Source organism: Rana temporaria, chromosome 2 (genome assembly GCF_905171775.1).
Source record: "Rana temporaria chromosome 2, aRanTem1.1, whole genome shotgun sequence".
NCBI lineage: Eukaryota > Metazoa > Chordata > Amphibia > Anura > Ranidae > Rana > Rana temporaria.
The window spans coordinates 168081745-168097520 of record NC_053490.1 but is presented as its reverse complement, the minus strand read 5'-3'; the positions used below and the strand labels follow the sequence as shown (position 1 = coordinate 168097520).

General features: G+C 41.4%; 1 protein-coding gene across 3 annotated transcripts in view; it reads left to right on the top strand.

Annotated features, from left to right (window-relative positions):
- KLF12 (Kruppel like factor 12) overlaps positions 1-15776 on the top strand; it is a 285076-nt gene that overhangs the window by 235291 nt on the left and 34009 nt on the right. For all 3 annotated transcript variants that reach the window (XM_040341374.1, XM_040341375.1, XM_040341373.1), the window contains exons 4-5: positions 3976-4111; positions 13452-13609. In XM_040341374.1, coding sequence (XP_040197308.1) covers positions 3976-4111; positions 13452-13609 — 294 coding nt within the window. The remainder of the gene's footprint in view (positions 1-3975; positions 4112-13451; positions 13610-15776) is intronic.

The window sequence follows — 15776 nt, the reverse complement described above, 5'->3', positions numbered from 1 at the left end:
GTGTACGAGGCCTTACTCTCCTGTTAGCTTCCAAGTTCTGTACTTTCAACTTTTCATGGGTTAATTACTGTCTGAGATACCCTGTGTCTGTGAATCTGTTTTGCATCTCTGCTAAATGGTCCTGTTTCACTGACTCCTCATTCACTATGCGACTCGCACGTGTCATCTGAAATGTGCAGTCACATTTAATGTTGACAAAGCTTACAATCTAATGAAAGGGGAGTTTGGTTAAAAGCGAGCTAATGTGTTTCTGCTATGTGGGAGACAACTAGAAGCCTGGAAGGAAGCTACACGAACATGAGAAGAAACTCAACTGAACCAAACCAATGACAGCAGTCCCAAAAAGCCAGAGTGCTAGACTTTTACAAGCCACTCTGTGTCTCACTGGTTATTCTCTTTCTTTCACTTTTCCTATCTATTTGATGATCCCCATCTGTTAGGGAGATGGGAACTCTGTAAATTGTCCTCTATAACAAGAATTTATACCAAGCTTATTGACTAATTCAGAAGCTTCTGATATCCCATTTAGGGTTTTTGCCATTTTTTTTTATAACATTTTCAACCTAGCTCTCTTTAAAATTCAAATAATTACACAGCAGTACTTGATAATTTTACATATTTTAATTTATACAATATCCTCTAAGTGGAATTATATAAAATTATTCTGTAAAATCTGCAACTCTGTAAAATCATACATAAACACACCCCATTAGATTGTAGTAGGTCACTGAATATTTAATGTAAAATGCCTGCTTGGATTATGTCTAACAAGCCCATATTTGCATTTAAGCCACGCAGAAAGTTAAACACATCTACAAGGAAAAACTACTGTGTGTTTTCTCGATCCTGTGCTATATCTTTTTTAAATGCACAATAAAAAATGTACAGTGGGTTCAGAATGTACAGGTAACTGTTTATCAAGCTCATTTAATAAGACTGAGTGGTTGAGCAAAAATTGTGGGAAGTGGAGTAACCCATAGCAAAGAATTAGAAATCATCTTTTAATAATATGACTAATTGGTTGTTCCAGGTTGTTACACATTGCACATCATCATTTCCCTTTGATATAAGACAGTCATTGATCAACCCTGGGTAAGCTCCGGTTAGGTGGTCAGTCAGCAGAGTTTTTTGAAATGGTAGGAGAGCAATGGGGACTTGGAACTTGGAATTAGACAACCAATACCAGTTTACTGGATGTTACTATGGTGGCAGAGGGAGTACACATACAGAGGATTTCATTGTGGCATGATCTGATCACTTCTTGTGGTAGTGCTTGACAATCTTATAGACGCGTTATAGTTGGAAAAGTCTTGAAAGTTGAAAGTTTATATTTAATACCTGCTTAATAAACCAGTGTTTCATGTAAATACAAGAAAAACTGCGCCAATATTTAAACTAGACTATTGTCAGAACATCAGAGGATGAAGATACTGGGGGCTAGATTCAGGTAGCTGAGCCCCTTCTTACGGCGGCGCAGCGTATCGTATTTACGCTACGCCGCCGCAACTTACAGGCGCAAGTGCAGTATTCACAAAGCACTTGCTCCGTAAGTTGCGGCGGCGTAGCGTAAATGGGGCCGGCGTAAGCCCGCGTAATTCAAATGTGGAAGGGGGGCGTGCTTTATGCTAATATGTGATGACCTGACGTGTTTTACGAACAGCGCATGCGCCGTCCGTGTGCATTGCTTCAAGTGACGTCGCAAGGACGTCATTGGTTTCGACGTGAACGTAAATTTTGTCCAGCCCTATTCGCGAACGACTTACGCAAAAAATTAAAATTTTGAAGCGGGAACGACGTCCTTACTTAACATTGGCTGCGCCACCTAATAGCAGAAGCAACGTTACGCCGAAAAAGCCTTACGCAAACGACGTAAAAAACTACCGCCGGGCGCACGTACGTTTTGTGAATCGGCGTAACTAGGTAATTTACATACTCTACGCCGAAAACGACGGGAGCGCCACCTAGCGGCCAGCGTGAGAATGCACCCTAAGATACGACAGCGTAAGAGACTTATGCCAGTCGTATCTTAAGCTAATGCCGGCGTATCTTGCTTTCTGAATACAGAAAGAAGATATGCCGGCGCAGCTTTGAATTTACACGGCGTATCTATGGATATGCCGGCGTAAATTGTTGCTGAATCTAGCCCTGGGTCTACTCATGGCAGAGTAAAAACAGTTTATTTCACATGCTGGTCTTCTAGATAGTAGTTAAACAACACCACAGTGACTCCATACGCCACATATCAATGAGAGATAATCCCACCACCGAATGAATGGCTGCTCACCATTGGACAAGCCTAGTAAGACAGTCGGCTATAACCCAGCCATAGCCTTTACTCTCCGGGGGAAGATAGGACGTCAGGATGGATTCACATGGGATAAAGATTCAAGAACTCCCCGTACTTATGAATTCATTAGGTTAATGGTGACAGAGAGAAGGGAGACCATAATTCCGCGATAGTATCAATAGAGATAGAGAAATGTACTTACTAAGTATCAGAGGAAAAAATTGCATCTGTTTCATGTAGTTTCTGCAAGGATCTTGCCTAAAACATATGGTCCAAATTTGGTTTTCTTCCTAAGTAAAACTTAAAACAAAATAGTCATGTGATTCATGGATCTTTTTCTCACAATCTAGCCCAGGGATCCTCAAACTATGGCCCTCCAGCTGTTGTTGAACTACACATCCCATGAGGCATTGTAACACACTGACATTCACAGACATGATGGGAATTGCAGTTCCTGAACAACTGGAGGGCCGTAGTTTGAAGACCCAAGATCTAGCCAGAACACGAGTCTTTATTGAGAGTCTGTATCTCTCCGGCTTTCTGTACAGCTTACTGCCTCAAACCTTCCCTGGCTAGATTGTCCTTCCCTACCTTTTTAGGTTATATGTGGTCCTTGTACCATTTGTATCCATTTCAAGTGTTTATTTTTATGAGGATCCAAATTATGATGTAGTTCACTAGCACTATACATCCATAATTTTGCAGCTGATTAGTTTAGAAAAGTTTTATTTAAAACTTTAGCAGAACGTAATGCACAAACTTGCTAAATTTTAAAACATTGTATTTGTGAATTATCTGAGAGTTGGCCTTTTGATCAATAAAATAGTCTGCTATTTTGATCATCAGTGCCAGTGGGAGGAAAATCTCTCTCCAGAGATTGGCTTTAGTGGGAGGAATAACCCCTACGCCCTCCATTGTTGTCAGGGGGAGGAGAATCACACTTTTTCTCACCACTGCTAGTCAGTGGAACATACCCCTTCCCAGGCATAGTCAGTCAGTCAGTCAGAGAAGAGAAGTGAAAATGAGATGTGTGCATGACAAAAAAATGCGTTTCGTTTAGATTCGTTAATCTAGTTACCTGGTTTTGTTAAGTTCGATTGATTCCTTCAATTTGAATTCAGAATTTATTTTGTAAATATTCAAATTTTGTTTGAATATACCAATTTTTCAGCATTCAGTAAACTTAGTTTTTACTGTAATTTAGGTATTCGGATATGTCCGAATCTCTTAATAATGGACAATTTGTCCGAATATTTATTCAGAACGAAACGAGCCAATCGACCAATCAAAGGAAGGACTGCAGACTTATTAGCATGTTAGTATTTTGAGTATATATTGAGTATATTCAATCAACAACCTTGAGTAATTCTCTTTAAAATGTTTAATAAATTACATGTAACGTGAATATAACAGAACAGCTATTTGAACCATTGATGAAACTTTTGGAAATTATCAGGACCAAATATATTTTACGCAATATTTCAAAATGTGAATAATGTTTTCTACATAAAGCATAAATTTGAAGTTACTTCTACTAACCCACTGCAGTGGTTATATTTATAGGACAACTATGCAGCAATACAGCTGTAGTACATACTGCATACTAGATAAGCGTAAAGTAATGTAAAATGACAATTGTATTTTTTCACTGTACAGTTCATTTATAATGGATTATTTTTTGTTTCCAGCACATATGGATCCCCGGGGACTGTCTCCTAGACAGATAAAAAGTGATAGTGATGATGACGACCTGCCAAACGTGACTTTAGATAGTGTCAATGAAACTGGGTCTACAGCTCTTTCCATAGCACGGGCAGTACAAGAGTGAGTATCATATTCTCAAACTGTGACATCTAAGACAAAGCTCTTTTACACTATTGATAATTAGAAGCAAAACAATACAGCAATTCCCTGGCTTTCAAAATGGATCTGTTTTGCTAGCAAAAAAAAAAATTGAGCCCTAGGGTCGTCTTTGTTGTTTTCCAGCAGTATTACTTTGGCTGTAAACCCAATCACAAAATTCTTATATAAGCTTTAATATAGAAGAAAAAAACATGGTAATGTAATTTCAAAAGTTGTTTTCAAACTTTTTTAAATATACAGGATTATGAAGTTTTTTTTTTAGGGGGGGGGGGGGGTTTCTTCAAAGGACCTTTTCAAGTAAACTTCTAAGGCCTTGTACACGCGGTCGGACCAAACCGATGCGACTTCGGACCGTTTTCATCGGTTCACCTCTGAAGTGGCTGTAGGGCCTGATATGTGTACACACCGTCAGTCCAAAATCCGATCGGGTCAAAACGCGGTGACGTCAAACACACAACGTGCTGAATAAAATTAAGTTCAATGCTTCCAAGCATGCGTCAACTTGATTCTGAGCATGTGCGGGTTTTGAACCAATGCTTTTCTGTACTAACCATCGGTTTGGTCCGATGGGGCAGTAGTCCATCGGTTCGGTTTTGAAGCATGTTTTAAAATTTTGGACCGAAGGAAAACAGACCGATGGCCTATACACACGGTCGGCTTGGTCCGATTAAAACTGAACTTCGGTTCATTCTCATCGGTTTGGTCCGACCGTGTGTACAAGGCCTAAGTCCGTCCATGTGTGACCCTTCTATGTAGAAGCAAAGGAGTCTCAGTCTCAGGACCCACAATTACACATTTCACAGTAGTAGTAGTACAGCAGTACAGTCACCTGCTGTGACATCTAAGGCCCCGTACACACGACCAAGTTTCTCAGCAGAATTCAGCCAGAAACTCGATCGGAGCTGTATTCTGCCGAGAAACACGGCCGTGTGTACACTTTCGTGTACACTTTCATGTTCTCTATTTCCTCGTTAGTCAACGGGGAAACTTGGCTCGCTGAGATCCTCGGCGGCTTCACAAGGAACTCGACGAGCAAAACGATGTGTTTTGCTCGTCGAGTTTCTCGGCCGTGTGTACGGGGCCTCAGAATGTAACGTGACCACACAGTACAATGGTGCTCCATTGAGAATGTTAAATTAGCCCAGTGAAGAATGAAACCCTTAATGTTTGCTCATTTATAGGTTAACTTCACTCAGGACTGATTATTTAATTTTAGGTGGACATGGGTAGTGAATCTGTAACTCATTTTATTTAATTTTTAGAGACACAAATTTTAAGGCATATTGCAGTAGCCTGTGATTCGAAGCCTTTTCATGACCAAGGCATCATTCTAAGGCCTCGTACACACGTCTGAGAATCTCATCATTAAAGAAACAACGTTTTCCTTGACGAGGTTCTTGTCAGGCTTGACGAGAATCTTGTCAAGCTTTCCTTGCATACACACTGTCAAGACAAAATCTCGTTGTTCTCGTCAAACGCGGTGACGTACAACGCGTACGACGGCACTATAAAGGGGAAGTTTGATTCCACTGGCGCCACCCTTGGGGCTACTTTTGCTAATCTCATGTTACTGCGTGTTAAGTAAAAGTTTGGTGAGAGACAATTCGCGCTTTTCAGTCTGTTACAGCGTGACGAATGTGCTATCTCCATTACGAACTCTACTTTTACCGAAGGCGCGCTCCCATCTCATACTTTATTCTAAACATGCGCGGGTTTCTAAGCATACACATGAATGTGTTTCTCGTCGTAAACCAGCCCGACGAGAAACACGACGAGGAAATTGAGACTCCCGACGAGAAAAAAGAGAGCATGTTCTCTTTTTTTTCTCATCGAGATCCGCAACAGTTTTCTCGACGAAAAACATACACACGACCGTTTTTCTCTGCAAAAATGCTCTGCCAACATTTTTCTTAATGGATTTTGCTGAGGAAAACGGTCGTGTGTACGAGGCCTCACACATAGATTCCCAAATGATTTTCTTATTTAACATCATAGAAGAGCCATCATAAATACATTACTTTTATTTTCTACTTAGTAGCTTCCTGGGGAAATGGTTGTCCATCCAAAACTGATATGCTTGATGGATTCGGCCTTCAGGCTACATTTGCACCTTTACATATATCATGTAATGCAATTTATCATTCATCCCCATGGAAGGTGCATTTCATTGGAAACTGCAGTAAACATACTCAAGTAGGATTGTTTAACATCCCATGCTAAAATGTGAAAGTAGCCTGAAGGAGAGGTTTGCAGATTTATATGTGACTTTTATTTGACATTGTGTTTCATTTTTCTATGTTTGTTTTGCTGGTTTATATTTAGTTTGCTATTCAGTTGACTATTTGCATTCTACTTTTACTGCAACTAATGTTAAGACAAATAGGATTTAACACGAATTCCAGCTTTAGATCACATTAAGGTACTTTGTAATTCAATCTCATGGCTAGATGATAAATGCTGAATAATTAGCAGCTGAGCACAACAGTATCAGAGATAAATGAATCACATTTTGTACTGAATTATTTCTATAGAATATGGATAGAATTTATAGTTGACATGTACAAGTGTGGGCAACGTTATATTCAATAGTTGGTTTGAGAAAAACATTACTATCTTAAAATAATACATTTTTCTTTAATTTGAAAGTATTTTCTTTAGTTAAGAATTTTCTATTTAAAGTGCTATTAATGCTAAATCTGAACATGGACTATATTAAATAACCATGATGGTTTATATGTTTTTGAACAGTTTTCCCACTATTATACACTTTATTTAACCACTTAAGGACCGCCTCCTGCACATATACGTCGGCAGAATGGCAAGGCTGGGCACATGCATGTACAGGTACGTGCTGTGCTATTGTTCAGCCGTGGGTCGCGCACGCGGCACGCTCCCGCGACCCGGTCCGAAGCTCCGGGACTGCGGGACCCGATCGCCGATGTAGTCCCGCGATTGGTCCCCGGAGCTGAAGAACCGGGGAGAGCTGTATGTAAACACAGCTTCCCCGTTCTTCACTGTGGCAGCGCCATCGATCGTGTGATCCCTTTTTATAGGGATTCACAATCGATGACGTCACACCTACAGCCACACCCCCCTACAGTTGTAAACAAACACGAGGTCACACATAACCCCTTCAGCGCCCCCTTGTGGTTAACTCCCAAACTGCAACTGTCATTTTCACAGTAAACAATGCATTTTAAATGCATTTTTGTTGTGAAAATGACAATGGTCCCAAAAATGTGTCAAAATTGTCCGAAGTGTCCGCCATAATGTCGCAGTCATGAAAAGAATCGCTGATCGCCGCCATTAGTAGTAAAAAAAAAAATTAATAAAAATGCAATAAAACTATCCTCTATTTTGTAAACGCTATAAATTTTGCGCAAACCAACCGATAAACGCTTATTGCGATTTTTTTTTACCAAAAATAGGTAGAAGAATACGTATCGGCCTAAACTGAGGAAAAAATATGTTTTTTTATATATTTTTGGGGGATATTTATTATAGCAAAAAGTAAAAAAATATTGATTTTTTTTCAAAATTGTCGCTCTATTTTTGTTTATAGCGCAAAAAATAAAACCGCAGAGGTGATTAAATACCACCAAAAGAAATCTCTATTTGTGGGGAAAAAAGGATGGCAATTTTGTTTGCGAGCCACGTCGCACGACCGCGCAATTGTCTGTTAAAGCGACGCAGTGCCGAATCACAAAACCTGGCCAGGTCCTTTAGCTGCATTTTGGTCCGGGTCTTAAGTGGTTAAAAAAAAAATACACCATTCGTAAAAAAAAAAATCCATAGGTACACCATAATAGAATTAGAAAACCTTCAATCTTCCCCTCTGACAGTGATCAGCACCTTCACCAAACAGTACACAGGACAGCTTACCAAATAAAATAAGATCTACAAAATACAAGGTCAGGCTAGGCTTGTGTAAAGTGATAACCAGTAGAGCCATCAGATTTAGGCTCTTAAGCAGGTGTTCTTTCCTCATGTGGGACCGATTTCAGTGCAGTGGTGCCAATCAAAGTGTAAATGTGGGGACATAAAACCGACCTTCTATAGTGTACACCATAAATCATTTATTGTAATAAAAATATATAAAACAAAACAATTCAGTGTGCTATGTCACTCCTTCTTTTGGCCAGTGGGCAGTCATCAGGGGCCCCTTGATGATAATTGACCTGATTGGCTGACACACAGCAGCGGCGCCATTGGCTCCTGCGGCTGTCAAAGTCAGTTAGCCAATCAGGAGAGAGGGGCGGGGCCAGACGACAGCTCCTTGTCTGAATCGACACAAGGAGCTGCGGCTTGGCTCTGGTGCCCCCATGACAAGCTGCTTGCTGTGGGGGCACTAAACCAGAGGGAGGGGCCAGAAGCAGTGAAGAGGGACCCGAGAAGAGAAGGATCTAGGCTGCCCAGAGCAGGTAAGTATAACATCTTTGTTATTTAAAAAAAAAACAAGACTCCTCTTCTTTCACTGACTCCAGAACATGTCCTGATAAGACAGAGCCACTAGAGGTCAGGCTGCACATGCTCAGTTTAGTGTGTATTGCTAGAGAGTTTTTTTTGGGAGAGTGCTTGTGATCCGCACAGGGCCAATCGGCCCTGTCCAAACAGAGGGTCAGGGGTCCTTGATCCTGCTAGGACAGCTCAGTGCAGTATGAAAACTCCTCCTACAAGCTTTAAGCTGGAACTGATAGAAGTCACAAGACTGCTATATACTGCTAATGAGAAAAGGTATTTAGCCATTTATATTTACTAAAACAATTGCATTTCCATGTTCTGTGTACTGTGGGAGACCAGATATTGTGAATGCAGGATCCTGGATTTAGTAACGCTTTAAGTGTTAACTTGAATCCTCCTGTGCAAGCTAACATTTTAAGTATTTTTAGCCCTCCAGTGCATCTGACAAAGTACAGAATTTCCTGCACTCCTTTAGTAGTGCAATGAGCTATAATGGCCATAAATCCTATAACGTATGCCTTGGGAAGTAGAGAATGATACCAATTATTACAAAACCTTGTCTTTCCTGCTCTCGGTTGTGCTTCACTGAGCTGTTATCAGTCATCCTGACAATAGGACAGGGCAGCAAAAACACCTCATCATTCTGGGTGTCAGAAGGTTCCTAATTTGCATGGTATCAACTGTTGCAGAGTCAGGCAGCCAAAAAATTGATATGCAGTGCATGCATGTTCACAGATTTTAACAGATCGTTTTCTGTACAGGTTATCATTTAGACACTTGTTCTTTTAATTGGCATTTCTCATTAAACTACTGAGCTGTAATAGGGGATGCAAAGACATATGTCCACAGTTATATAGAAATAGGAGGTAAAAAAATAACATATACAGGCTCATTCAGACTGTGCAAATGGCATGATTGTTCAGTCATTCAGTTTTCCATAGCAAAAAAGCATCAGTGTAATAGAATGGGATGAGCGAAAACGTGATTGGTTGCTGTAAAATCCTGCACTTTTCAAATCGCGCATTACCATTCTGAGTAGGTCTGCAGATTTGCTATCTTTACGAGACAGATTCACTTTTGTCTTCATTATTAAAGTATATGTAAACCCTCACCCTGTGAAACAACTCATTCAGTCTAAGATAGAGATGAAAGGCAAAAACATTTGTGTATACATATAAAAAAAATTATAAATACTCTTTTCCCACTTTCTTTTTATAAGTGATCACATACCCTATGTTCTCAGCTGAATAAGGATCTTAGAGACCTGGGGGAGGGCATACCACAGTACACCAAACTTCCCAATGAATGGCCAGGGGAGGGGATCTGGCTAGGCTGTGCTAGTGTGGTCAGTTTTTAACAGGAAAGCAGAGGGACTGGCAGGAACACCAGGAATATCACACAAAGGTAGCAATACAGAGAGAACAGGATACATTTTCATACAAGTACATCGTACAGCAGGCACTTATCAGGAATATGACATTTTGGATTGACATATTCTTTAATTTCCTCACTCTGCTCCCCTTAATTGGCACTATCACTGAATAAAACTGCCCCTTGACCATTTGGTTTGTTTCATCTCTATTGCTCTGTTGCAGACCCGTGTAAATGTGTCCCAGTTTGTTGTCCCGGATTACAGGTGCAGGAGTCACAAATACACCGAAAAAATCTGCAGCATGTACTTTGCTAAATAAGAAACAGACCCTAATTGTATCTCTAATTTTCTTGATAAATGTCCCTCATTCTGTTTTTAACTAGTTTTTTTACATTGTCATTGAACTCTGTTTGTGGGTATTGTGAGCAGAATAAATAAGCCCACATCAGATGGATTACTCAGTAAAGATGTGCAAGATAAATGTGACCTTAATATGGACTGTAGCCAGACAAGTTAAAGCTGGCCATATACAGAGTTAATTTTAGTCCATCTCTGATGAACTGACATAATTTGTCGATGGGTTGCCCTCTTGGGCCCCTTCCTGGCCACAATCATTTGATTGAAATACAGAGAGCCTACATCCAATCAGATGCAGGCAATGGGGAGGCATTTTGCCAGAACACAATAGGGGAGAGCCATCCATCTACACGGATTATTGAGGAATCTGTTAGATTTTTTTTGGTCAGCCCACAGGCTGAGCAAAACACATCTGTGTATGTATGGCCAGCTTAAGAGATTTCAATCCCACTTTGTTAAAAGATTTTGCTCAAAACCACTGCTCTTTGCATTGCTTTGCTAAATAGGACAGATCACCAGGCTTTTGAAACTTTAGCTTCAGAAAACAGGTTCTCATCAGTGTTGACGAATTAGACCTAGAATAAACTATTGATATGTACTGTATTAAGGTGGCAAATTGATATACATTTAACTGCACACAGTCAGGCCCGGATTTACTCCCTTTGCCGCCCCAAGGCCGGGTCCTTCAATGCTGCCCTCGTCTACACAGTACAGGGGGGGCATTATCCGCCGGGGGACTTTTTCGGCAGGATACTGAGATGCATTGAGAAGTGGAGGGGGGTGGGGGACTGGGATTGGTACTGCCGAAAATGACACTGAGAACCTGGGGGGTGTTGCTGCCAAAAATGACAAAATTGCATTGAGAACCGGGAGGGGGGGGGGGTGCTGCTCCCGAGAACCATCTCACCTCCTCTTCCCTCTGTTTTCTCTCCTCATACCATCCCCATGACAGGGGGAACTCCCGAAATGAAAGTGTCCTCTCCTCTCAGCCACAGTGCCGCCCCTGCACCCACTGCCACCCGGAGGCCTGGCCTTGTTGGCCTTTTCTGGAATCCGGCCCTGCACACAGTATCAATTGGCATTCCAAATAACATTAAAGCTGAATGGCAAGTTTTACATAGTTACCTTGGTCTCGCCTAGGAATGCCTGTGGGATCCCAGTAGAAGCTAGAAATACTGTAGTAAGTACCGCTGCTACAAAGATTTTTGCTGTCGCCCAGGCCTCTTATTCAGTGGCTGGTTTATGCTTATCCAAGGGATCACGTGCTCAGCATGGGCGCCATGCGCTTTGCAGTCATTAAGAAATAGCAAAGTCTTTCCTTATGGCTCCAGGGCTGAATGAGTGACTTCCTGTGATCGCTATGCAGCAGACCCTCGGCACAGGACCCAGAATATAGTGAAGATCACTGTATTAGTGATGCCTACTACAGTAATTTCCAGCATCCACAGGCACCTTACATACCTTGCTCCAAGTTGGACCAATGTACCTGCATAAAAGTTGTCATACATAAACTTCAGCTTTAAAGGATAAGTTCACTTAAAAAAAAATATATAAATTTGCAGGTAAAATTTTAAAACGTTTATATGTATACATATTGTAAGGGGTTAGCTCGGTAACGGGGTGTGTGACCCCCTGGATGGGTTTACTACACACTGAATTTATACAGACAGGCAGTCGAAGTCGGTTGAAAACAAAGGTTTTGGTTTATTCTTCCATCTTGCTGGAAACAAGTGCAAGCATCCAAACAGCATAAACAAAATCAAACCTAAAATAAACCCTGGCCACTTGGGGCGTCTACCTTCCACACAGGAACCTATCTATGGGGTCTGGCACAGCCTAGTGCTGGGCAGACACTGCTGGTCATACAGCAGAAAAACAATAGTCTTTTGATTTTCATCACACAGAAAAATCAATCCTCTCCTCACCTTCTCAGAAGACTTTCTGGCACTGCTCTCCTTACTCACAAAGACTCAGGATGCAGCAAATTCAGTGGTAATCCTCTGGACTACTTATAGAGGCCTTAATTGCCTCATTCTGAACAGCTGGAGTCTTCCAACGGCCTTTAGCCTTTTCTGGCTACATTTGCAGCCGACGCCTAATAACAATTGGTGTATTGTCTAAACAAGGCAGAAATGTATGTCCCATCTGTGACAACACCCACAGATTTACCTGACTTCCTGTCACAATATATATAATTTTAAGAGCCTGGAAAGCAGCGCACCAGCAATCAGCAGATCAGCTCTGCTGACGCCATTCTGGTCTCATGCAGTACATCGTACGGCCAAGCAGTTTCACACTGACAGGAAGACTTAAGGAACTACCACAATGCTCAACAGCGCCATGGTAGTTAATTGAAAACAAGCTGACAGTCACAAAGAATGACTGGACTTGTAGTTCATTCATACACAGAACTCTGTGTATAAATGACGTGGTCATGTGGACGGAGCCCCGCATGGTCACTTTGTTTTCAAAAAGTGACAGCTTGTATGGGGAACTTCTCCCTGTAATGCCTTCACTGGGACAGAATTCAGCGTGGAGAGTCTGCAGCAGTGGGAACATAAAAATGGGTGGAACATGTAATGTGTTCCCAAAGGTGAACTTATCCTTTAAAGTGGAACTGTGGCCAAAACTTTTCTTTTGTTTAATAAAGTGGAAAAATATTACAATGTATGCAACGTTTATGTGTCTTCCTGTGTCCCAGGTGGAAAAAGTTCCTCTCACTTCCTTTTCCAGTGATTGGTGCACCACAACAGAAAGTGATTAAAAACTTTTCCAATGGGGACACAGGCAGCAGTAAAAGCCTCTGGGAGGATTTGAACCTTCCCCGCTATACTACATGTGGAGTGACCTATGAAAAAGTAGCGACCCATAAGGAAGTGAGTGTGTGTGACCCAAGAGGAAGTAGGGGAAGTCTTCCAAATGTGGAGACCAGCAGCATTAAAATAGAGGGTCAATTGCCTCTTCACTGTTTAAAAATAAGTTTTAGCTTTAAGTTTCACTTTAATGCCACATGGCTGACAGGAAATGATTAATTGGCATGTTACGATAACAGTACACTGTTTTTGTAACTTCATGCATTATAACTTGGGGTTTGTTATTATTGTGTTGCAGCTCAGTCTCACCATTCAGCATTGAAAGCACAAGACGCCAACGCAGGTCAGAATCTCCAGACTCTCGGAGAAGACGAATACACAGGTGTGACTTTGAAGGATGTAACAAGGTCTACACAAAGAGTTCCCACCTGAAAGCACATAGAAGAACCCATACAGGTAGAGTACTGCCTTCATCATGTTTAATATAAATGAAACATTATAGCAGCTAATGCATTCACCGCTTCTATTTGTTGAAATTAACAGAAATTTCTACCACAATAAAATAAAAAATAAAAACAATTCAACTGAAGTCCAACTACTCTATGATGGAATTAATTCTCCTGCCACCCCTCCCTCCCGCCACCCACTGTCCTAAAAACACACCTTAAGCCATGTTTACTTTATCATCCAAAGCCAGGTCTTCTCCTCTCTGTTTACTTCCTGGAGGGTTTCTTTGTCGTGGTGTCCACATCCCTGTCTGCCGCATGTGGATGATTCCCATTGGCCAGCCAAAGGAGGGGTTCTTTTGGAATCCCAAGGAAAAATTGATGTTGAATTGAGATTACTAAAGGGATATAGCTGGTGAGCGTTAATGAATTAGCAGCCCCCACAGGTGGAAATGGTATCAGAGAGAAATCTGGATGGGGCGACCTGCCTTCACCAGGTAAGCAAAGCATAACACCTGGCAGGATGAGTTATGCCCCGTACACAAGAACCAAATTTCCAATGGGAAAAGTCAGATGGACTTTTTCCATCGGATTTTCCGATCGTGTGTAGTCCCATCTGAGTTTTTCCATCGGAGTTTAGATATAGAACATGTTCTGTTTTTTTCCAATGTGATTTGGCCGAGCAAAAGCCTGATCGTGTGTACGCGGCATTAGGCCCCGTACACACGGTCGTTCCAAACCGATGAGAATGGTCCGACGGACCGTTTTCATCGGTTCACCGCTGAAGTGGCCTGATGGTCTGATGTGCGTTCACGCCATCGTTTACAAAAACCGATCGGGTCAGAACGCAGTGACGTCAAACACACGACGTGCTGAATAAAACGAAGTTCAATGCTTCCAAGCATGCGTCGACTTGATTCTGAGCATGCGCAGGTTTTGAACTGATGCTTTTTTGTACTAACCATCGGTTTGGACCGATCGGGCAGTGGTCCAAGCATTTTAAAGCATGTTTTAAAATTTTGGACCGAAGGAAAACAGACCGATGGGCTATACACACGGTCGGTTTGGACCGATGAAACTGAACCTCAGTCCATTCTCATCGGTTTTGTCCGACCGTTTGTACGGGGCCTTAGAGGTTAGTGGAAAGCAAGGATGGGTAATAAATGGATGTTGCCTGAAGTTGTGCTTTAAAACACAGTCTAGTGTATTCTATTGTGTATGGAGCAACTCAGAGAGTGCAGTAGTGATGGTAGAAAGGTGGCGCACACATTGGAGGTGATAGTTGACTTTCTTTGCCAAGATCTGGCTACTGCACGGGAAGGCAAAGCTGAAAGTTGAAGTTAGTGGTTAAATGGTGATTCCAAGTGAAAATCATTAGTGAGCTACCAATGCTATTCTGGAACAAAATGTCAACTAATTTTACCCTGGTTTATTCCAATCTTCTGCAATAAGCATTCATACAGCTCCTCACAAAGTCACTGGAAGTTTACTTCCTGAACCATGTGCTGTATATATTCCACTCTTATTGCTTGCTGTATTATCAATCAAACTCAACTTCCCAGTATAGGATTGATTCTGATTATTTGCTGTGAGATATTTACGGACGTGGCTCACAGCAGGGGTCCGGTGCGTCTCTGTTCTCCATTTCATGGACGAATCAGGCCCGCAATTTTGGCTTGAATTTGGACCAAAAACAGAGCCAAAGATGCACAGGACACCTGTGCAATCCGCTCTGCAGCTGCCACAAAGATGTGTTAACCGGCTCTATTTAAAGCTGGTCACACTCTCCTTTCATGAAAGTTGGATGCAGTGGAAAACTCTCATCCAATTCGCACTAGTGTGAACCCAGTCTAATAGGCGGTTTTAGGTTTCAAGTTCTAGGTATTTAAACAGATTTGCTTCAGCAAACACCAGGGAACAAATGACTGCAGGCTCCAAAAAATGGTTATGACAGTTAAAAAAAAAAAAAAAACCTATACAGCAATGTGAAAATTTATCAAAACTACCAATGAGTCACAGAAGGGGATCAATTTTACAAGTATGGCTACTATATGAAAGAGACATTTAAATTTTTTTTTTTTATTGGAGTTCCTTTTTAGATGGCCTTTTGTGGTTTGCATTAATTCATACCATTAGAATAGTCTTGTGTATACAGTGTTACAAACTCTGAGAACTGG